Genomic DNA, 26,183 nt, shown 5'->3' with positions numbered 1-26,183 from the left:
TAAATCCAAGAAAACTACTACAAATTATACAGTTTTCCAGATAATGTGTTGTATAGGATAAAAATACACACCAGATTTATGCTTTTAGGCACAACAATGGAACGTCAAAATAATAGAATTAAATTCATTTCACAATTCCATTGACAGACATAATGTATCACAATGATTTTACTGCTGAGTTATTTTATTAAAGCTGTCTGGTTTTATCTCCTGATAATATGGAAGAATTGCGCTCGCTGAGCACTAACATTGCCTCATTGTTATATAGTCAGATGGGCAAACACCCACCACTTTGTTCGGTTCTAAAGTTATCAGATGATTATGAACAAGTTGCAATTTATATGACAGTGATAATGATAAATGCAAAATAAGTATATATCACACACCACAGTTACTACAAAGTGCAGGGCCAACTTCTGGTATCAGGAGCAGCTTGGTGTGACTTTGCAGTCCGTACAAAAAATGATATTATGATCACCAGGGTCACACCGGACATGGCATGCATGCGGAGCATACTCCATAAAGTAACATCATTTTATCACCAATGGATTGTAAAATATTCTGCATGAAGTCCCAAGTCTTCAATATTAATTTTCCTTCTTTATTCATCATTTTTACAGTTAGCAAACATGACACCAATGCTGGAAGAAGTATGTGTTTTCTCATTTTGAATTACGTTAAAAGTGTTGCCCGATTCTGTCTAACAAAGCGCTGTCATTTTCATCAGCGGCACTTGAGGTAGTTTCAATTAAAGAGTCTGGGGGCAGATCTGGTTAGATCCTTAACAATCCTTTCTCACTTTCGTCAGATTCCCATGTCTCTGTATCAAATGAGGTATCTGGTGATAGATCCTGTTAAGTTATGATCCAAAGTTAAATTATGGTATAAGTAATCCATACTTCACAATTTGATGGTGCTCTTTTGTTGGGCGACAAGAATCTGATATAGGGTCAGGGTATTCATCAGTTGGTTAATCGCCTCCATGAAAATGCATGATGGAACGCATTGCTTGTATGAAAATTCATTTCATATAAGAATTAACATATCGAATATATATCATAGGTGATTTTTCTTAGGTTGAATTGACTGTGAGGCCTGTTGCATTCCTTTATCCACCTCATTGCTTTTTGGCGATCAATATGTGGCTTCGGAAAAGACACAAATCTTACTCCATTTGAACGGCAGGGGTACCGTACAGATTGTCAGACTGGCAAATACCATATGCGCAGCGTTTACACATACTGTAGTTAGTCTACCAAAATAATTCACTAATAGATTCTGTTTAATAAAAATGCAACATCGTATTGAAGGCGAATTCTTCCGTACTGACATACGGTAGGCTACCGGTACTCTTGATTGCATCAGCATGACTGTCTACTATTTTTTGGTTCGAAATAGCAGTTGGTTGACCTGTACGGTACCGGTACCGTACGGTACGGTACCGTTCCTGTCAGGTGCATGCAACGGGTACAGCCTTTTAGTACAGATATACAGATTTCGTAAACGTGATTTGCAACAAGTAACATACAAATTACAGCTTTCTAATTATCGCAGCTCTGTGAAGAAAACAAAAAGCGAAAAAAAAGAACAAAGATCTGCCTAAACCGCCACCAACCTGTGCGGAACGCGTCTAAAGTTGTCTGAGCGACTTTTCAGCGGAGAATGTTTGTTTACATCTGCTCGCTTGTGATTGGTTGAGAATACGGATGTTTTGATGTCGGGGAAAGGTCCATTCAATGTTCAATTACGATGGCTTATTCTTCATTTTTAAAACTTTGCAACCGGTTTTCGACTCCATCAATCCGATCCTTCTAAATTAGCATTGTTTTAGGATCATTGTCACCTACAGACGGGGATTTCCCGATAGTTTGTTATCGTTTACATATGTTCATGTTTCGCAAGGATTGTTCCTTACCAATAGCCAGAATATTCGAAAATATATTATCTGAAAGTATTGTTCCGGTTCAGGAAAGTACCTCCAGTCACAACTCCAGTGACTGTTCAAAGCTGAGAGTTCTGCTTACCATACCGTTTTGAGATAGAAAAACTACCGTAGGTTACCGGTACCGGTATCTGGTCAATTTGGCAAGTCTGTTTAGAGTTAATCGAAGAAAACAATAGGAAACATGAGTGATTCTCGGGAAAATACATATTTTAAAGATTGTTTTGCTGAATTTAATGAGTAAGTTGTTTTTATATCTATTTGTTAGCCTACCAGTACAGTCAGCAACATACCGTAAAAGTGCCTATCTTCGGACAAAGTTCTGTATTTTCATCAATAACTCGATCATTTATCGTCCAAACGGTGCCAAATTTGCTCGGTAAAACATTGATGCGGTACTTGACATTCACTGCAAGTTAATCTAATGCCAACCGTTTGCATTTGCAATGATACATTTTAACCGGCTTGTACAGTACGGTAAGTCATTGACACAGTGCAGCGGGGCACCAAGCGGTTAGAATTTAGAAATTTAAGCCCCGAAACCAAAAGCTGCATTGCAAAACCAGTAATGCGCATCTTATAACAGTACAGCACACTATCCAAATTCCAAGAATTTCCCTCCATTTGGCTCAATAAAACAAACACTCTATGTGTCTCACAAACGAGGAGCGTCTGGGACCACGTCAGATGCTTCATATCGTGCCATGCTTGTTTCAATAAAAATCTAAATTAATCGAGGCTGTCACATGATCAAAATTGCCGTTTTTTTGCTAAAAACTCTCGAATGCTACGGTAGAATTTTTTTCCTTCAGTAAATCGGATTATTTTTTCCCAAGGAATTCAATGATGACGTTACTAGAGTGCGCTTCTTTGTAGTATTTTGCGCAACTTCATAATACTGCATTATTGCCGATATTTAGGGACAACAATGTCCAGACGTCTCCCAAAGAAGGGGTGTCTGATCATCTGTAAAATGGGTTTCTCTGAAATGAGACAATGTCACCCGATTTGTATAGTGTGCTGTACTGTATAATGTCGATGTTAATTCTTGCTCAGATCGTTTTGTTACGTAACAATACCTGGAAGTCGTAGATTTTCGGCTTCGTGTGGTTTGATCGCACCGGCACAATTACGAAGGCTGTCAGAATGATGTCGAAAGCAAAACCTCTCAGTGGCACACTGAAACGCAGAAAAAGGACAGAAGAGGAAGAAAGTATGAAAAAATTAAAATAACCAAGATAACGAAATATTTAAACCAAAATTAAATGAGTTTGCTAACGCGGAAGCGCAAATTTTAGGTTACCATTGCCTTTTTATACCGAAATGTTAAGCTTTTTGACGAAATAAAAAAAACGTTGTCTTAGCTTATGTCCGAGAATGGGTGTGAGATTGTATACCGATATTGTTTTAAGCATGATTCAGTCTGAATACTGAGATATCTAAATCAGGGTTTCCCAAACTGGGGGAGCGAGGGGTCGAGCGACGAATTTTAGAGGTCGCAAAGGGCACACCAATTTCACACAAAGTTCGATATTTATTGAAACTAGTGCAAAACATATTGCAATAATAATGCAAAAAATAAAACGATTTCGAAAATGATCGGAGTAGGGGCTCGCCTGCATACCGATGCCGGCTTCGATTGTTAGACCCGAGAAGTGGCGTGTTTCCAAATCACCCGCGGGCCGCACAGAAGTATCTAGCGTATGTTGTGCAGGCCTGGTGTACACGTAACAGCGCTAGCCATAAAAATAAAAACTGGCAAAATATCACGCTTTCTAGTCGAGATATGGCCGTTTGAATTTTTTGTCCGAAGTTTGGAACTGTCCGAAAGTAGGCACTTTTACGTTATCATACTGCATTTTCCTACCTGTCTGCTGACGTTTGTTTATTCACATTTACCAAGAAATTACTGTTTTTCTAATTATTTGTTGCATTCATCACTTTCGAGTCACCACAACTACAGTACTATAACCTGTCTAATATCAGTGCTACACAGTTTTCCGATTCCAAGAATAGCCCAATTATAACAGTGAGTGCAAACGAGACAGTCTAGCCTTCATACCAGCACAAATTTTCAAAATGGCACTACCTAATAAATTTGAAAGAAGAGTACCGGTAATTTAAAAACAATACCATTGGATTTCTCGGAAAAAAAAATAATACACTTTACAGTATGAAAAAAATTTCACTGTAGCATTCAAGAGTTCCCAGCGATGCGGCTGTCGCATGTCTCGATTGATTTAGATATTGTCGAGACAAGCAAGGCCTGATCGGAATCATCTGCTGCAATGCCTTATTTTAGAGACACATATTAGTATAGCAATATTCTATTAGAAGAAGGTTATGCACACTTGCTGGCTTAGAAGTAGAAAGACTCTTCCTGGATAAATATGAATTTTCAATTTTTATCGTTTTTTAAAATGGTTTCAATTTAAGATGAGATTGATTTAGGCCCATTTTGAATCTTAAAATATAAACTATTTCAAGAAAGGAATTCAGAAAACCAAACTATTCGTATATTGACATTCGTAGCATCAGTGTCAGGTCTGCTTTAATTCCAATCTTATTTTAGTTTTTTCCTATTTCTGCATATCTGTGAATCATTGGGGCATGACTAGTCAGAATTGTCATCTTTAACGAAACTTGTCAAAGCTGCTATTTTGTACATTTTACTTGTAATAAAAAGTAGGTACTGACTGTTAGAAATTAATGGCTGCTTGTAGGCCTATATGGTGTGTTGCAAAGGTGGATAAGCATCATATATATAAAAAAAATCCAAGCTATGATACGCTGAAGTCTCAGTAGTTCTTAGCACTTCAGTGATTGCCTGTAACTTTGCTCAGATATCGGTTGGTCTCCTTTATTTCTGGTTGAAAGTGTATGACTTTACTTTTAAAACAATTCCTTTTGAAAACTAAAAACTAATTAAGTGGCAATACTAAGATAAAGTCATAGTGAAGATTGTTTTTATGCTGAACAATGCAGTGTTCCCATATGTTATCATATCAAATAAAAGTGTATATTCCAGGAATCATTTTGGTGAATATACCATACAAATTGAAGATTGGATTCATATTAATACTAATAATTGGAAAGTACTGTCTAACTATAATATATAAATAATATAAAAGTAATATCCAGTCATTTAATAAGGGAACACTCTTTTCAGGTTTTTTTTATACTTTGTCACTAATCTTAAAATTAGGTCATTGTCCAAGTAAACTGCAGGTTTCAAGGTAGGGTTGTCATATTCATGTCAAGTAGAGGAAATTCGACAAGATGGCATACATATTTAATATTTTTATAAGTTGTTCTCACGATGTCCCTCCCTCTCAATAAGGCTGTAGTGGTGTGGCAGTGCTAAGCGTTAGTAATACTGCATCTATGACTATCCTGCAGGGTGAGAGGATTGGTGGACTCCTCGCTGCCGTAGGTACAAGGTCTATGTATCTGAAAATAAATACCTGGGTAACAAATCCCACACTCAATATGGATTGGTAACCGAACGAAGGCCGGGATTCACAGGTCCTTTTCATAAGTTTTTCTCACAATCTCACTCTGAATAAGGCTGTAAGGGAGCATCCAGTAATATGTTCCTAGTATGATTCCTAATTCAAAGTTGATTCACAGCTATCCAAATCTTGATTCAAATTCGAGTCTGAATGCAAAGTCGAGCCGCGGCAATCTTAATCTCAATTCAATTTTGAGTCTGAGTGCTGAGTTTAAGATTAGAAATAGATACCTTTAGAATGTTTCAAAAATAATGTGAAGACAGATAAAGTGATAGTGAATATTGTATTCATGTGGAAAAATTCAGTCTTCCTATTCTCTAAATTATCATAATATTATTTGTATAGGCTATATATATTTTCTCAGGTGTTCCAAAATATGTGTACCAATATGGAGGTAACTAATTTTTTTTGCCTACTTTACATCAAGTTTTGTGAAGGGACGGAAGCCTATGCGCAGGGGGTATATTCTCTTGGCTAACACAGACAGTCCCAGAGCTTGTAATAGAACTAAAATAATTGATGTCCGAATAAAATTATGGCCTAACCCTAACCCGGTACACATACTACGGGAGTACCGTTTTCTCCTATAAGCTACTGTGATGGATATATATCCCAAATTATTACTAAAATTTGCTTTGTAACAAATAAATTTTTAACGGCACCTTCAGTTTAAATTGTATAGCACATCTAGTTATTGAAATTGGGAACACTATTATGAGAATAGGTTTCATGAATTTGAAAATTTCTGTTTAATTTCAATACTTAGTCCCTGATTTTTAATTTTCAATTTTATTATTTGATTGAAGTCCCTCGACCCGGGGTTACAAGTCAAGCGTGGGTCATCCGAGTCTTAAGTCAGGTTTGAGACTGAACTCGAGTCGAATCACTTGGATAAGTCCACCTGGCAGTTAGCTTAGTGTGAATACAATTCATCCTATAATTTCACCGATAAAATTATATATTATTTCTGTAAATTTTGGTATTCCAGTGACTGCTATTAACTTAACTAAAAGACAATAAAATATACCGGTACTCATAATGCCGCAAACAAAATATCAGTTTCGTCATGTTTCAAATCACCTTAACCGTATATATACTTTCATTGCTTTGGGTTCTCTAGGTGGTATTTTGGAGGAATTTTAGAAATTTTTTGATTCATATTTCTCAATAAACTATTGACTGGCACAGTATAATTGGATGAAGTAGTATTTTTGAAGAAACAATATTTCGATTTTTTAAATCGCTGAGAATTGTTTATTATTGATGAATGGTCTCTTGCCTGGAAATCTCTTTCTGAATAAGGCCACAAAGAAGCAGTCCTAAGTGTCTAGTGTTCCCATGTTTAAATTACCTTGCTTGCATATAATATACTTTGCTTTCTACAGAAACTATTCTAATGAGAAATACCATGAGAAACTTTGTTTAGTGTAGTTTACCAAATAATAACTATTGAATGGTAAAGTTTATAGAGATTGTGTAGTCAGAAAATATTGTTAGAAAGGGGAACGCCATTCTTGAAAAAATGTGTTAAATTATAGTCTCTGAAAACCATTTTGTATAAGGGCCATTCCAAGCAAAAGTTGAATTCCATCAATTTTTTAAAAAGTGTAGTGAAAGTAATTTTTTTTTATTTTTGATATCAAAAGACATTGGAATTTTATTGGACTGCATTCATTTCATCGAACCCTCTTAAAATTTCACCCAGGTTTTTGATGGTTTATAAAAAATGGCCTGAAATGTAGAAATTTTGGTATAATTGACATATTTTGTGTTGATTCCTGACACAAAGTGTTCGATTGTGTGGTACAGTTATTTCATATAGAATTGACGCACTGGATTTAAGTAAATAAAGTTTGAATGTTTGCAGTGCTGTAGAACATTTCTTCACCCATGTAACGATTTATTACCAGAATTTTAAGAGATGATAGATGCGGCTATTCCGAAGTGGAAAAATGTCCTTCAGTGTCACGTCCTGTAGTGTCACATACAATGTGCACATTATTGGCATGGATTTACAGTGTTACATTAAGTAACTTGAGCAACACATAGAGGGGTAGTTCAGCTACTGCACCAGAAAATATTATGGGCTCCTACTGTACCATCGCAAAAATTTACAGCACAACACAACATACTGTTACTGCATGGTGGATTTGCCGTCCTGTAGTGTCACGCTATATTTTACTAAAATTTTTCATCTACTAAGTAAGGTTGGATGTAACTTTTGTGCAATTTTTTACATATTCAATAAAGCAACTGATTGGACAATGAAACATGTAGCTGAAAATGTGAAAATATATTGAATTTAACAACATGCAAAATTTCTGGAATTGTCCTGTAGTGTCACTTGGAATAGCCCATAAGTATACATGCGGTCTTCGATATATATTGAATTGAATATCATTTCTGTGGATTTTATTACAGGTTGTGGTTGGATGCAGACATGTTGCTAATTATGGCTATATGTTAGAGTTTGACCATAAAAACATAAAACAATTGCCTTAAAAAGATACTGATGTACCGGTAATATACACGTAGAAAAAATTTCAAATGAAAAATATACAATCCCTCATACAGAAAATCAAACATTTTGTAGACAGGTTTTGCAAGACGTGGTGGTATTATGCTCGAAAAAAAATATTGTAAACTGTTTATAAAACATATCTTTATCCTTGACTTGAAAACAACTCCTTTTCGATAATCCATGTTGTTGGATACGGTACCGGTACATTGATATCTGTGAAATCATATTTCTTATTTGTTCCGTATCCATGCCTTTTGCCCTAAACAAAGCCCTCAGAAGCATCCACTGATATCAGAAATTATGACTATCGATTTTAAAAAGGACTGGAACCTTCATGACTGGGCATTGCCTAGTAGAATATTTATTGTGGTCGCCTGTAACTTTTCCTAGAGGTAGGAACCCTTTACTTGTGAGTGAGCGACCTTGCCCTGAGTTGATTTTTAATCTTTTCTATAAGACTGATGTATGAAAATTAGTTACCCTTTGCAGTTTGCCAGGTTATATTACAGCTAGCTTCCTATAGCCAGCTGTTTTATTTTTTCATGTCCAATAAAACTAGAATATCAAACTCACAGTACTATCCAGATTCCAGATGTAGTTACTTTTAGGAAATGTCTGTCCTGATATAATTAATTTAAAATGTTACATTCATGCCAGGCTCGGCGATGTGGTGCATATGGATAAATATTTTTATTGAAATGTGCTTGCCACCGCATTTCTAATTACTAAGGCTGTCCAAATATTCGAAATTGAATTCCAAATTACCTTATTCGAAGCGTTTTCGGCCAATTTATGAATCGTTAAAATTTGGTACAAAATGCGCCTCACGGCCACCTTTGAATGGCGTTTTGCACTAGGCGAGCAAAAACTTGTTTCTATCGCTTTATTTGCTGTAGAAAGGTCTCTCTTATTGCCCGGTGACATGTAATTATCCATTTCATGCATGGTCATAAATGAAAAGTTATGGGGACAAAGATTTAAAGATGATGTTTTTTGAGAGAACACAAGGAGAAACAGGCAAATTCAGTATCAGCAAAATCGCCAGTTCTATAAATAGAATCGATTTGTAGCTGTTGAGTCAGTAATCATAGGAACATGGTACAGGACTGAAACACTTTTTGAAGGTCCAATACTCTTTTTCAATAGAATTTGTAATTTCTTCTAATGGCAATACTTTGTATCACCTATTTATTACTATGACAAATAATTGCACTCTTGCGAGTGGATGGCTGTTGTACAGCAAAATTATGGTCATCAACTAATAATGTCATCGAACTAGCTCTGAATTTGTGAGTTAACAAAATGCAATTTTAAATTTTTTGGGCAACAGTTATATCTATAAAAATAGTTGTTTATCATTTTACTGAAAATCACATAAAAAATATTGAGTTAATAATACTAATAATAATAGGATTAGAATAGCAACTACAGGCATGAAAAGAGTCTGTGCAATTTCCAACTCTTAACACTTGATAGTTACCCTAATTTTTTGACCAGTTCAAGGAGGCTTGTGATCTCCTTTTATAACTCTGGAAACAGCAAACTCTGTTATGCAAAATATTTGCAATAATTTAGATATAACTGCACATACGTTATCACTATATTGAAAAGAAAGTTTTATTGTACATTAGAGACAAATTTAGGATTGTGCAATAATATTCGATTATTCGGTCCGATTCGAGAAAAATATTCGGTGCGATTCGAATCAAAAAAAGATTCGATTTTAGACAGCCCTACTAATTAGCCTGCATGGGTTCGCAAGTCTATTTCAAGGCAGGGATAGTTATGTGCGAGAGGATTGCTGGGCTCTTCGCCGCCATAAGGTGGTTGGCGTAATCGCTGGTCAGTTACGGCTGTAATATTCAAGGGCTTGATTCCAAGTAACACAGGTTTCAATTGCTCACAGAATATATATTAAATGAAAGTAAATAGAAATACAACATACGTTGTATTGCAACAGATTCGTTTTAGAATGTACTATGACATGGCCCGAACTAGATCACTAGATGTCCTGATATTATTACGTTATAGACCAAATATAAGACATAGAATATAGCATTATTTCATGGACAATACAACGGCTTCCTCCACCATGAAGTCCATGCTTCTAAAAACAAATGGTTGGCTAACTATTCGCATACCCAACATGGACTAGTAACCGAATGAGAGACCATGGTTCCCATATGATTGAGCCGTTTTATCGGTTTTCCTCTCCCTGGAATAATTTTGTAAACCCTAACTATGTAAATCCTATCCTATATTAGTAGGATGGCAGAGATTTACGATTTCAATGAGATATTTTCAACCTGAAGTATCGATAATATTCTCAATTCTGTAATACTTGACATTGCAGTTCATGGTTTGTTTGTCTGTTTATCAGTCTAGGTCATTGTTTCGCAACCTATGAGTCGAGTCGTGTTGACACAATGGTTGTAGAAGCATAGTCAAACCTCATACTGAAAATTGTGATGATACTTAAATGAAATATATTTTTATTTCAGGTACAGAAAAGCTGGTCTATATTGTGATTTTACGATCAAAGTTGGTTCAGAAAAATTCCGAGTGCATAAGATTATTTTGTCTACTGCAACTGATTATTTTAAATTAATGTTCCGCCATGAGGTTAGTATATTTATAATATCTGACATTTAAATATAGTATTGTATGTATGTAAATTTTATTGGGTATTTTATATTAGGTATTGCGGTGTGTGGGTCTGCGTTAAAACATTTACTTTGCTTAGTAGAGCCACTCCGCAATTCGAAAAAACTATCGCAGTTTTCTCACTTCGAAGTAAATTGCGGGGAAGAAAAGTTATATAAAATGGATTGTATAATATTACTCACTTGAGTTTGGTCGTAAAAGTACTACACATTCAGTATTTAAGCATATATCCTTGAGTCGCGACATTTTACAAAATCAATTTCTTTTTTAATTTAGGTAATTTTTCATTTTTTTTAGAACCAATGGTGTAATAGACATGCCAACTGAAAAGAATTTAGTTGTCCCGACAGTATGTTGGCTGCCTCTTAGCCATTAGTGGCTGCTTATACTGCTTTTTTGCAGCTGAATGCGTGGAATATGAGTCATAAAAATTGAAAGCTAAGTTGTGAAAAATATCAAACAAATTTTTATCGAAGATTTCTCTAAAATTAAATGGATTTGCAGGTTCAAATCCCATGTGAGGATAACAATGTGCGAGGGATTGCTGGACACCCCACCGCCGCAGGGTGGTTCACATAACCTATGGTCGATTACGGCTTTCTCCATCATCAAGTCTATGCTTTCGAAAACAAATAACTAATCACATATCCGACATGGAATGTTAACCGGACGAGAGACCATGGTTCACCATAGGGTTAAGCCGTCTTAACACTTCCCTCTCCCCCAGATATGGATAGTGCAATATGGGGTTTCAATAAAATTGTGCACAATTGCTTAGTACAATGATGGTTGATATATGAGACAAATCTTGACAGTGTGATGTATTTACTTACAACTGCAATTTCTGTCAAAATTATTTTTCAGACTGTTGAGACTCTGTCAGGAGAAGTTGATATCCATGGATTCAGTACGGATACTATTGAGAAAGTTATCGAGTATATCTATACTTCCAAATTCCCTATTGATGAGACATCTGATATCGCATCATATATGCAGGCTTCACATTTCTTACAACTCACAAGTGAGTTTATTTTTCCTTGAAACTCCTTAATTTAAACCAATAGATAAGAAAGTCTTTCCCATATAACGCGACATGACATTCAATGATAAAAAATAAGGTCTTGGAGTCGAGAAAAAATTACACTCAATTTCAAACTCTAAACCAGGGTGGTCCAAACCCAGGCCCGCGGGCCACATGTGGCCCGGCACTTCATTATCTATGGCCCGTGTCGCATTCGGAGAGGAATCAAAAAATCGCATTTCGTGTCGTTTCGTCTTAAAATTAACCAAAAAAGCTTTTGACATATCGTTGCATCACTAATGTCACTGTTTTGACTATTGTTATGGCTTGCTGAGGCAACTAGCGAAGTTAAACGAGCGAAGTTCTTGGCACTATTGTGGCCCGCGAATAATGCAAAAGTAATTTTGTGGCCCGCGGAGCTGCCAATCTTGGACCACCCTGCTCTAAACCATTCATGAGACGATTCCGGTTCTAACTTTTGAAATCGGGTATTGTCAAAATCTTTGACTTTGGCTACGAAATCCAGGTTGTAAAAATATTTGGACTATTTGTCAGGTTCCAACTCTAAAAGTAAATTTTGACCACAACCAAGTTGGCGTATGCAAGCCTCCTTAAATTGTCTGTTGCGAATACTTAGGCAACTTAATGCTTTTTGAACTACTGTCAGAAACTTCGATTTTGAGTATCACCTTCAGAGGTAAAATTAAAACTTCAACTTCTGGCTGAAGAGAATTGACAATTTAGACTCTGGAAAGTTTATAAATACGAATCCGACTCTATATTAGTAAAACATATTGATTAAACCAAATCGACTTATATGAGTTTTTACTTGAAAATGGAAGAAGGCACAAAAACATATAGCTCATTTAATAAAGCTTGATAACCTACTAGATTTTCATGGTCAAGTTGTTAGAGCCATGTCGGGTTAAACAAGAGTGAAACTTAACACTGGATATCTCATTTCTTATATTTTGTAGTTTTCAATAATTTAAAATATATTCTAATAAAAATCTTTTTCAGAATTATGTGGTATTGTCACTGAATACCTAGAACATAATTTGGGTCCCATATCTTACTTCATCACCATAAATATCTCAAAGTTGTACGATCTGAAACAACTCGAAGAGAAATGTGATAAAATTGCTTACAACAACTTCACAAAAATTGCAGAACTGGATGAATTCAAGGAAATAGATGAAAAACGGTTGATGGGCATGATCAAGGCCAGGGAAAACACGGTTAGTCAGACTTCATAAGAAGTTTTTGAGTCACTCTTATTATTTTAGATGAGTAGCACTGGAATTTCAATGAAATGTTTTCTTCAAATAAAAGCTCGCTCGTATGGCCCGTAAATGTTGGTGCATACTTTTCAATTCGTAAACATTCGAAATTCATCAAAATATTTTACCATAACGTGAATACTATAGTTTTATATTTAAATGAGACCCAACTTGGTGTCAAAATAAATTTTATAAATTGTTCTTTCACTATACATAAAGCCAATGGTGGGATTCAGCTGGTTCGCACTGGTTCCATAGAACCGTCTCATGGAATTTCATGAGTTCAGCGAATCGGGTAGGAGTACTGGTTACTCTCAATGTTATTTTGTAACAGAAACGGGTGAAAAAATATGACTTTTGTTTTGAAAACCGGCTGACAAAAAAATTGAATCCCACCACTGCATAAAGCTCATTTCTACGAGCAACTGGTACATCAGAATCTACTATTCAAGGACTGGCAACTTACCCGGTTCCTCAATACCTGACCAATTTATTTCACTTTGGCAAAGTGATGAGACTTGATATTATACAGCTATTATTCATTTTAGGCAACTGAAGATGAAAAATGCTTGGCTTTGATAAATTGGACAAAATTTGATGAGAAGAATCGTTCAAAGCGGTTTGTCAAATCTTTCAAGCAATTTGATTTGACTAAGATGTCGCTCACATTTCGCAGAAATCTCCTGGAGAAAGATGTAAGATACTTATTTACTGTCAGTGTACTTACCCGACCAAAAGTATTATGCCCAACGTTTATTTTTCAAAGACTTGGGAATTCTAAGATTCAGCGTTAAAAAAATCATAATTTATCCCAATTTAACAGCACATGGTAAAAATTAACATCTCATTTTTATTCTACTGCAAACTGGGACTGATGCATGATCGCGACAGTGATTTAATATTATTTCAAAGTAACATAAATAATATATGAGTGTAAATTTATATCAAACTATATATAGCACATGGTAGGTAAATGCTGAATCGTTATATTTTTCAGAGCCTCATTGCTGCAAATCCTGAAACTTTACGAATTGTAGCATTGTCAATAATTGATGACAAGTCTGCTACATCGAGCATTTCTGCATCAAGTTCAGAAGGTGATTCAGCTCAATATTCATTTACTAAATGAACCTCAAATATTTATGTTGTTACTTTATATTAAGTTTAAGCAACCACGGATACATGGGGAGATACTGTTTTTGAAAACATCTTCCAGTTTGGCATCCCATACCCAAGTTATTATACATAGGGTTTAAACCATGAATCTTTAGTCTACACCTACAGAGGCGCAAAACTCTAACGACTCCACCATCGCACCAGATATTCAACTATTTTATTAAGTATTGCCTGCAGGCTAGCATCCATATCAGTAATCAGTAGTTTATTTCTCACCATACTTAAAATAGGCACAAACATGCAAATTGCAATACATTAAATTATAAATAGGCCATATTTTAGAGTGAAGGAGACGCGAGAAACCAATACTGGTTATCGAGCAGCACCTATAAAATAAGTCTAACACTATAATATAAAGAAGAAAAAGTCGAACTAAGTTTAAATAAATTGAGAAAAAAATTCATAAAATATCTCGAGACGATATGCTGTAACCAGCAATCGCTCGCTTCAACCAAAGTGACTATAATAGTCACTTAGGCTTCAACAAAAGGAAAGACGACTCCGAACACCACCCATTCGGTAGCCATGGAGATGGCGTTAGTGGGTTGTGTCACAATAATACCATTGTGATGCGCATTCTCTAACAATGGGCAATAAATGTCAAATTCTGATGTCGCATGGTTACAGTTGAACCCATGGTTTGCTGAGGGCAACAACAGGATCACCATCGAATAACCATACATTTACGCTAGAAAGGAATTGAGATACCTGTTAATGGGATCTAGTGATTGGAAGCTGGAGTCAGGCCTTCACATAACGTTACAGGAAATATAAAATCAGGGAAGACATGAAATGTCAAAATACGGAAGATGTTCCAGAACAGTCATTCGAAAGGAATGTAACTTAGTATCAAAAGACATTCACAGTGGGTAACTAGATAGACTACAAGACATGAGAAGCAAAACTAAGAAGAGTCAAGTAGTCTAATAGTTAAGTGAACCAATGAAGTAAAGTTTAAAAGTACATAAAAAATATTATTTATCAGGTAATACTTTTACAATGTTTATTAAAAGTATAATGATAATCAAATAAGCAGTTTAGGCTTTACTGCCTGCAAGAGAAAACAAGTCACAATGTTAGCTATTAAACCAAGATCTTGAGTACGTTGGCTTAGAATTTCAATGTGGTTCAATTCGTACAAAGCTTCATGAACCATCTCAAACATAAGAAAAGTAGATTACATAGTTTAAATTCAGACTCAGGATATGAGTTTATACAACCCCACATCTACACTGTTCTGTGAGAATTAACTGTAATCTCAAAGTAGACCTGCGGCCAGAATTTTATGTTTCCTTGTTTTCGTTGTAATTGGTACTGGACTAGGGTACATTTATTAGTTAAAATGCAAACCAATCACTGAAACTGTTCGTTATAAAAGTGACAATTATCGGTTAATTGTATATGAAAAGTGATGTCGTGGCCACACATTCTGTAACACAGCCTTATTGGCTGCAGACAAAAACACATGTACTAGCTATAAAGAAAAATAAAATTGTTGAATTGAAATTCTCAGTAACTGATTAGTAATCTTTATACATATACATACGTACGTGGCTTCATACATATCTAATACAGCAGGGGTATTACGGCCTGTGAGCTGGATCCGACCCACAGTGGTGTTTCATTCAGCCTACTTGTGCGTGCTGAAATTAGACTATAGTTTTAATAATATAAATAAATATATACCGTACCGTAAAATAAACAAATACCGTGTGTTATTCGCATCTGAATTCAATGTATGAAACGAGCCATCTATATTCCAAATTTATCAATCCGAATTATTATTTAGAAGTATAAAGATTAAAAAATGCAAAGGCAGATTTTTTGGATGCTGCAGTGGCCACACCAATCCTATTAACTATTGCGTCCTTGTTGCACTAGATCAGTGATTCTCAAATAGTAGGTCGCTACCTGCAATTGGAAGCATTTCCTCGACTCGATCTGATAATATCCAATAGAATGGGCAATCTCAATTTTTGCATCAATAGAAAATTGCGTGTGGATACCTTGTCTCTTCTCATATTTTAACACCTCATTATGAGTCTATAGGGAAAATGGCAATAAAAGTGAGTCGCAAACTGAAAAGAGTGCACTGCAATAAATATTTGTTGTTCATTAGCTGTTTCGCTATTTTATTTACAAATAAATCGATTTTATTCATAGTTCCATATCAAACCTCCGGCCCACTAAGCAAGTCCATTATCTAGAAGCAGCCCACTCAGCAAAGTAATTGCCCATGCCTGTAATACAGCTTTGTTCCCTATTCCAGATGACGCATTGGTCGTTTTTGACAAAACCTCTTTCCATCTCCAACATTTCAATCCAAGGTCAAATGAATGGGAGCAAATGCAGGTAAGCATCATCAGCTTTGCATGACTAACTTATCAAATTGAAGCACCTTTCTTGCAAATGGCAGGTCATGATCTTTGCAAATATACCTTATTATATAAGCTTATTATAGTGAAGAAATAATTTCAGCAAACTTTTGTAATGGCTGAAATGATTTTTGTTTTGGAACAAGGCCCCACACCCCAATCGAACCATTTTTCTTGCCCACATGGTAGGCTGAAATTTTGTTTACAGTTTTTGATTGATAAAGATGGGCTTGATATTTTGACATAAAATTTTGATTTTTTATGGGGTATCAGCCTCATCTTTTCCCGAACAAGACTATAAACAAGCAGCCACTGATACGAACACTGCTGCTACTATTTTGAAATGTCGAAAATCGGCAATAATTAACTATTATCTCACGCCATCGGTAGATAAATAGAGTTAGAGTCGTAAATAAACAAATCGGCACATTCTAATTTGAATCGAAAATAAAATATTCGAAACTGACATCCCTGGTGATAGTCATCAGGTTTGAACCATTGATCTTTAACTTGCAACACGAACTTAGATTTCAGTAGAGTTTCCAGAAATCTCAAACCCCCTTTCAGGTTATTTGTCATGTATTGAGCTGAAACTCACAAAACTCTTTCCTTATATAGAAAATGAATGACAACATGAGGTCAGGAGATTTCACTGCTATTGCATTGAATCAGCATATTTATGTCTTGGTTGATAGGACCTCATTCTATCGACTCAAATATGTCGATGTTAATGCTACATGGGAGAAATTGAAGAGTCCGTTGAAAGTTCATGGCTTTTACCCACCAATGACTTTGGTTGATGGTTAGTAGTAACTAATGACGTTTGGTTGAATAATTCCTCATTTCAATACATATTACGAAATACTAATGTTTTTCCAGACATTTCCAAATATTTACTATTTTTTATGTTCAGTGTATTGTTACTTTATATTTCAATTTCTTATTCAAAGCAATCGAAAATTCATAGCATTATTAGCAAGGTTTCTTACTGAATTTATATAATTTGGTATCAATGACAAATTTAGTTTTTAAACTATTATTCATGTCTGAGATACGTTTTTTGTAAAGTACCTGTAATATCAAAGGTTGGCAATATACTTAAGTGAAATTTGTTTAAACAATTTTCGGCCTTTTAACACAAATTAAAGATATACCTAATGCCAGCAGATTACGTTTCTATTGTAAGTAAATGACTTTCCAATTTGAGTAATCAGAAAGTCTTGAATTGTAGTTGCGTGCAGTGAAGGTAATTCATTGGCTTCCATTGTATACAAATAGCAATGAAAATTAATGGAGGTTTCTTTCCTACTAATCCAAGAATAAAATTCATTTCCAACATGATTAATTTTAATGTAATATGACAATGGAATTTTGGTACACCCAAGGTATGCAAACCAAGATGGCTGACACCGAAATGTAGTATGTGTGGGTTAAGCCATAATTTTAGGTCCAAATACTATGGGAGTCACTTGGCTAGTCTTCGATCTCGTGATAGAACTAAAATAAATTGTAATAAAATTATTGCCTTACCTTAATCTGGAAAACATACTACGTTATGGTTTCTGCCATCTTGGTTTACATACTTCGTGAGCATACTTCGAAATTATTACATGTTGGGTTGAATGCAATTATATCTGTGTTATTGTTTAACTAGCACGGGTACAATTACAAACCTGTCAAGCATCTGGATATTGTTGTAATCCCTTTTTCATAGTGATACAACAACATCTTGAAAAATAAATATTGTACCATGCGTCATACTAAGTTTGAACATGATGGTAATGGCTTCAAACTGAATGAACCAGGGCTTGAAACCAAGAACCCTCCTATACAAACTTGAGCGACTCATGAGGCCATCACCCCCACCTCTACTGTGAACTCGTAAAAGTCTAGATACAGATAGACCAGATGAATTTCGACTGCTACGTTGAGTATTAAAAATTTGAATCCCACCACGATGAAAGGTTGGCAATGCCCTTATCATTATGCCAATACCACCTTAATTATTCATATTTGAAAAAAAAATCCATCCAAAAATATCCAATTTAAAGTTCTATTCACATATCAGATGAAATCTGGATTGTTGGTGGATGTGTTGGATCTGACACAACAACAGTGGAAAAGTATGATTCTCTGAGAAACCAGTGGACAAAGATGAAAAGCAAGAATGTTAAATGTATTGCTCCTGCAGTCATCTGCATGCAAGGTATGTTTTCTTCAAATCAGGTTATTTTATCAAATATTCCTGTACATTGCCAGACAATAAGTACAGAGTCTTTGCAAAGTTTATTTCAGTGTTTAAAAAACATCATTTTTTAACCAGGCTGACTTTCTGTCCTTTCAATTATTCATTAAATGCATTAAGAGCATTTGCTGTCTAATAGAAGAATGAAAACATCAATATGCTATGTTGGAATGGTTGCTTTTTTGATAAAATTAAATTTCAATGCAAGACCCTTGGAAAGATTATATATATTATAACATTTAGGATAGGATTTACATATTTATCCTGGGGGAGAGGGAGGCTGCTGATATGGCTTTTTCATATGGTAAAGCACGGCCTCTTGTCCGCTCAATAGTTCATCTCGGGTTTGGGATTAGTTAGTCACATATTTGTTTTCAGATTCATGGACTTGGTGGTGGAGGAAGCCGTAACCGACCAGCAATTTCGCAAACCACCCTACGATGGTGAGAAGTCCAGCAATCCTCTCGCATATAATTATTCCTAAATGAGATTCGGATTTGCGAACTCACACAGGCTAATCAGAGGTGCGATGACGGGTTTATTCCTAATGCTTAGCACGTTAGTCACGTCGCAGAACATAATCACGTATAGTGAAAAAGAGCAAAGTATTTTCATTTTTTACGTTCATTTTCAATGTAGTTCAAGATAAATATTATATCGCGCCTGATATGGGATCGTCGGAACCATATAACACAAGAAGTGTTGCCAAGTGATAAATATTAATTGTTCATGTGTGGATACATGGCGCCCATCTGATTAAATTTTCGCATGTTTCATATACTTAGCAACAGCAGCAAAACTTGATTTCTGCTTGATAGAATTTAACATTCAAAAATTCTTCCTCCACAATGTATTATATACTTGATTGTAAAAAGGCTTTAATTTAAATATGGGAAGTACCATGCAAAATGTATTTATAATAGGGTTATATTCAGATTTATTTTTCTAGTATTCTTTTGTATTGAGAATAACACATTGAGATAGTTATGATATATTCATACCAACGTTCTTCAGCATCGTGTCTCATACTCACTCAGTACATGTAACAATTCCATATACGGTGATACCTCGGTAGTCTCTACTCGAACAAGTCGGTAGTCGACTGAAAGATTCTAGCCAAAAATACTGGTGTACTCAAACGGATATTTGGTGCTCGGGCAACTGAGCGCGTCACCAAGTGATTTCACCCAAACAGCACAGGAGCCATTTAGACATTCAACAAGAGAGCGATACTCACATTTGTGGTCACAATGGCCAAATCAAAGTAGTACATAAATGCAACGTATCACTGCAGATTACCGGTACGGCAATCTTTACGACTAACACAAAAGTGAAGCCGGCACATGGTGGGTCATTGCACCTAAAAAACGAATCCCATACGGAAATATGCTGAAACATAACATAATTGATACAAAATTTTGTATATTTTTATTTCACAGTTCAATAATTATTGTTGTTTAAGAACACATTTTGTCAATAATTATGGTAGTTTGGAATGCATAAAGAACGAACTAAAATTATTTACATTATTTTTTGTAGCAAAAATATTTCTGTATTTGAACAACTATGTAGTCAAACATCAATCGACTGAATCTGAGGTATAACTGTATTTGATAATTACAAATAAACTTCATAAACCTAGTAGTTAGAACGACTGCTTTGTGTTATTGATTAAGCTTTTAATGTTGAACATGTGCTTGATACATTTCTTTGACCAAACTTTCAGAACATGTTTCTAGATTTAATGGCTTTACTTTCATTCCAAATTCCAATATAATGTTCAGCTGTCATTCTGAAGCCAAAATTAATTGGTTTGAATTTGCAGGAAGCATTTATAGTTTGGGAGGATATGAAGGATCAAGTGCAACTAACAAAGCAGAATGCTTCAATCGAAATACATCAAAATGGAGATTCATTTCACCAATGCTGAATGCCAGAAGAAAATCTGCTGCTGTTGAATTTCAGGATCGCCTTTATATTCTTGGTGAGTTGTATAAGTTCATTCAAGTCTAGATAACATAGAGTTCAAATTTTTTTCCCAACAGGCTTAGATTTTAAAAGTTCCAAAAGTTGTGTAGAGTTTAAATATTTAACATTGCAATTTGCAACGCACATTTGATTTATCCTACCAGTGTGTGCTTTTACATTTTATACTCACTACACAGTGAGAGCCATAAGTAATGATGAAATTAAACTAGTTCGGGTGTAGCAAAATCTATTTTTATTGAAACAAGTCCAAATTACTGTAAATAAGTAAAGAATTTCCATTCCTTTCCAAACAATACTTATTAATGAGAAAAAGGGATATTTGGATACGCTTGACGAGGCAAAAGAGCAAGGGCAGTAAAAATTGGCACAACATTATCTGCCTTTTGGACAGAAAGCTCATTTTCAAACATAGCATGGTCATGAAAAGCTTTTGTGGTCAAGGCAGAGAAACTCTACCTAAAAAAGGCTCTGGATACAAAAAATCCAATTATGAAAATTCTTCTTGTAAAAATATTGCTTCGGCCAATGTAAGATTTTCTACACACGGAAGGCCGGAAACTTGAAAATAGAGTGTAGTGATATTAATATCGTTTTTCGTGTTTATAAGAATACCAAATGTGATGCACATATGCTAGCAATGCCGTCCATGTTTTGATTTAAAAGATTTTACAAATATTTTTCATTGCAATTCGAAGGCAGCTGTGTGCTGCACGGCGATAAATCTGCCATTCCACTGGCCCATTTGTTTGCATGTACATGTACAATGTGTTTCTAGCAAAAATCAGTGAAATAATGATAACAGTTAAAACAAAAGTAAAATGAAATATAAAAAAATGGGAAATTTTGAATTTTATGTGTGTGTGCTCATTTTTGTTTATATATCAAGTTATCTCTAACCTGTCAACTTTTGCCTACTCCGATCACGCCGTCCTCCCACTCTCCGCGGTCTTCGTTTAGTCTGGCCTAGTTGGCCAATGCCGAATGTAAACAAATTTACAGTTCATGGTTTTTATTTGATATTTCTTCATCTTTCCATGTGTACTTATATATTTATTATGCAGTAATCTAATTTCAAGATGTATTTGATACAAGTTTTAACCATTATTATAATTTATACAAATAGTTAATCCAAAATTTGTTTGGGCTTAGAACGGATTGAGTCATTTACAAGTAAAACTTCATTCAAAATTGTCACTTTTTCGCGGGCCACACTAGTTTGCTTCGCGGGCCGCAGTTGACCCATTGACCGCAGTTTGCACATCCCTGGTCCAAGGCACAAGTTTATTGATACCTTGCTATATTATGCTGTCACTTAACTTGATGACAATGAGATGATAAAAATCTGACAAAGCTTTAGATTGGTTTTCTAGGCTTTACTTCGCACTTCTCAGTTTTACTCATACCAACCACTTCACTTCATCTACTCTATCTGGCATTCGATAATTTTACTTTGTGTTAGGTTTGAGCTGTTGATTTGCGCCAGATGTTTCCAGTCACTTCTTTGCACTGGTTTTTTATTGGCCAATAACACTTTAAAAGTCTCTTCAATTTCTCAACTGCTGAAAAAATTGTTCAGTTAAAGTCTAGTGACTTTGCTTCGAGCAAACTTGCATTGTTGGGTTGGGGTAGAGAACTTAAAACGCCCTATATATTCAGATATTAGAGAAGTGTGGCATATTACACCACATCTCGGTGGTATAGAATAATAAATCATTGTACAGGGTGCCCCCAAAAAATTGAACTCATGCAATATGTTCCAAATGGACTGGGTGCCGTTTTTTGAGTCACCCTAAATATGTGTGTTACCGAACTATACCAATTACTGATTGCAATGTAATAAGTTCATGTTGCAGTGTTAATTATTGTGATAAAATCTCAAGAATTTTGTGAAAATTCGCGGCACACTTTCAAGACCTCAGCGGCACACTAGTGTGCCGTGGCACACAGTTTGGGAAACACTGCTCTAGACGAAGGCATAGCAAGATTCAAACAAACCATTTGAGTAGCAAAATGCTTTACGAACGCCCCAGTTACATCTGATTTATTTTATGCTCTTTTGAATGACGTGCTAAAGGATAAAAAATTAATTACAAAGTCGAATGGTAACTTTTTTATATTTCAACAAGAATTAATGGAACCTGTATTTTAGACAACATTATAGGTTCAATTTATGATAACAGTTGAATAAATATAAGTTAATGCTTTATGATACTTCTTGCTAATATATGAATCGAAAAACAATAAATTGGTATATTTTTGCCAAAATCAAAATTGCTTGTTTTGTCGGATAATTTTATTAAAGCAGGTGAAGATTATTAATCTTATATCTGGTATTTTAGATCTACTAGCTCAGTGCCGGTATTCATACAGAACTATATTCACACAAAAATATTCATCCAACTCCCCAGTCACATATGGACTAAATTTATATCTAAACCTATGATTTATTAGATATATCTTCTGAGTACATGCAAAAGCTAATATTTTGGATGTTTGGCTTACAAATGAATGACTTAGCTTTGTGCTGATATTGTTACACTTTTACTCTTTGTATACAAGGTGGATATGATATGGGTCAGGATCTGAAAACTGTTGAAACATACGATCCATCATCCAATTCCTGGACCATGTTTGCACCGATGATATCAGCTCGTCGCCTCCTCAATAGCTTTGTTTTCAACGGGAACATTTATGCAGTTGGTGGATATGGGTATGTATAGTTATATATGGTTATTATAGTTATAGTTATCATTATTATATCACATTGCATTCAGTTGCGAAAATACTAAATTTTCATCGTAATTACGTGATATAGGTTATAATAAGGTTACATACAGTGACTCTGATGAATATTTTACTATTTTTTTAATAATGTATGACTGGCTTCGACTTGTTTGAAATTTAATTTATAACTCCCATCTACATATGCGTGGCCAGGACTTCGAAAAGAGGGATCTTGTCACAAAAGTTCCCTCATAGTGGCTTTTAAAATAATCACCCGATTACTAAACTCTAAATAAGTTCTCATTTGAAGATAATTTATAAAGCGCTCTATATTTGAATAGGCTTTCATGCCGAATTTATCTTCTTGGCTGGTTTAATTATATTAGGAAATCGACGACCAGTGCTATCAAATATGACCCTACCATAAAGGTTTGTTCATAATTCATGACTTCCTCTGCTGTTTGATCTAATCCAACATAGAACTCCAGTAACTCAGACTTTGCCTGATAACCCACTCAAGCAGATTCCATAGCACCGGTTCGAACTAACGTTGGTCAAGCAGTCAACACTTAAATTCATGATTTATCCGGAATGCTTTATACACCCTGTTTTCAGAATTTGTCAAATCCTGTGTCCCACCTCAAAAATAACAGATAATAAGGCAAAAAAAATTTTTTTTCTAAAAATCATGTTAAAATTATTTGGAGGGAATAGAAATATCAATAGAAGGAGATCAAGTCTAACAAATAGTCTCATTTTTATTTAGTTTCATACCCCCTCTACGCGATTGTGGGGCACCACCCACCATTTGAGAACCACATATGGATTTGGCAATGGCAAACTAAACAGACTTGATCATTAAAAAATTGGTCTTTGTCACGAGTCTTCAAAAATGTTGAAGCCTGTAGTTATTTATAGTATTGTAGATTATGTTTGTTCTTATCTCTCTTTTAGTTCAAGAAAAACCATGGAGAAATATGATTCCGAAGAGAAAACCTGGGTGATGGTTGACATTCCTAAAGATATGAACCTTGATATAATGGGGTCAGTGAATATAAAAGCCATTTGAATATTCGTACCAACCATATTGACTTCCAAACGTTCCACAGCTCCTAATTCTTCATTTCAATCACAATCATTTTTATATTTTGTATTTTGCTGGTCATTCAAATATACTTTCTGTTGAAATTATAATTTCAACTCAGTCCTTGAATATCGCAAAAAATATTAAATTACTATTTATGCAAAGTGAGGGAAGCAAAAAGAGTCCCAAAATAAGAAAAGGAAGGAATTTAACAAAAAAAAAAGGATTAGGAACCACTGCACTAGGCCAAGGACTCCTTGGTTTGCAATATTTTACACTTGGGCTCTATTTTCAATTACTGGGATGAATATAAAAATCCAATTTTACATTCCCTGATTTTTTTTAATAATTCCTGATATAATGAAACCCATTAATTCGATTTGCGAAAATAGGTTTTTTATTCTCTGATTTTTGTGTCCACCTTTTGTTAGATTCTCTGTGTATTACGTTTACTTCTTCAATAACAACCAATCTTATTCGTGGGAGTCCCCCATACTTGTATAGAAAAAAATTTGGAAAAGGATTTCTAGTTCGACATGGTCTGAATTAACTTCAAGTTAGATTAAATTTAAATGGGTTAGTTTGTAAAAATTGTCATATAATATTGTTCTTGTTGCGATATCATTTAGTTTAAGGTTATAATACGCCAGTAATATAGAATTTCAACATCAGTCCCATATCATCTGAATTACTTTCCATGAATGCAAGTATTTCTATAAACCTATAATGAAGTTATAGATACTACACCTAAATTTTATGTTCATCCTTGAAATAGTTGTCTTAATTGAAATTTAATGGTTTTATTCTCAAATATGCATTTTCTGTTGTCGAAAGCAATGAGTTATATGTTAAAGTTTACTAGATTTTTAAGGCAATTCTCGTATAGATAGTTAATTTAAATTAAATTAATTTTTTTATTCGAAAATACGTATTTAAATTTTTCATCGATGCCGTATCAGTGAAATACAAATGTTCCTTCCCTCTGCTACTATTCTAATCTGAATACCGATGCTTCAAGCTATAAATTTTAAATTAATAAGACTGCCAATCAAGTGTAAAGCTTCATGAAAAGACATGTTTTCGAAATAAGTTCAAATCTTACTCGCCCACATGAAAAATGGTAGAAATTGTGCCAAGATTTGTATGCAGTATAGAAATGATTGCCAAACTCTTATGGGGCCACAATGTAACAATCAAAACCTTTTATTTTTAAAGATTTTTTATAATTCTCAAATATGTGATTGTATTTTTTAAATGAGTTAGTGTTTCAAAATAATAATTAACAGCTGTAGCATAATTAATATTTTCCGCTGTAGAAATTTTATGTGTTTTCTTTTGATAATCTGATGTATTTAATACTAATAAATTAAAAGTTCAAAATTCCAATCTGCGTTTGTAATGGTGTTCCTGAGTGTACTATGTCAGTACTGTATGCACCTATATGCACTAGTCTGAACTGCAACCGCATAATCTTTTTGTGAATCAGGTTTTTATGCCGTACTCTATGCGGGCTCGGCAGTGTAGCGCATTGTGCTAACGCTCTTCTTCTCACCTCTGATTGATTACCCTGCGTGCGTTAAATCCTGTGGTTGATTATTATGTGCGAGAGAATTACTGGACTCCTCGGCGCCATAGGGTGGCTCACATAAC

At 34.9% G+C, this 26,183-nt stretch overlaps 1 protein-coding gene across 1 annotated transcript; it reads left to right on the top strand.

Moving 5' to 3' along the window:
- Window positions 1–1,858: 1,858 nt before the first annotated feature.
- Window positions 1,859–25,919, top strand: LOC120341091 (kelch-like protein 38). The gene is made up of 12 exons (XM_078116730.1): window positions 1,859–2,182; window positions 10,477–10,597; window positions 11,504–11,660; window positions 12,681–12,898; window positions 13,489–13,635; window positions 13,938–14,037; window positions 16,386–16,468; window positions 17,110–17,293; window positions 18,560–18,697; window positions 20,562–20,720; window positions 23,285–23,435; window positions 24,404–25,919. Exons 1-12 carry the CDS (start codon window positions 2,127–2,129, stop codon window positions 24,516–24,518), a joined length of 1,629 nt encoding a protein of 542 aa, XP_077972856.1. The 5' UTR covers window positions 1,859–2,126; the 3' UTR covers window positions 24,519–25,919.
- Window positions 25,920–26,183: the final 264 nt, after the last annotated feature.

This window comes from Styela clava, chromosome 10 (genome assembly GCF_964204865.1).
Source record: "Styela clava chromosome 10, kaStyClav1.hap1.2, whole genome shotgun sequence".
NCBI classification, from domain to species: Eukaryota; Metazoa; Chordata; class Ascidiacea; order Stolidobranchia; family Styelidae; genus Styela; species Styela clava.
This window is presented reverse-complemented; position numbering and strand designations above follow the sequence as displayed.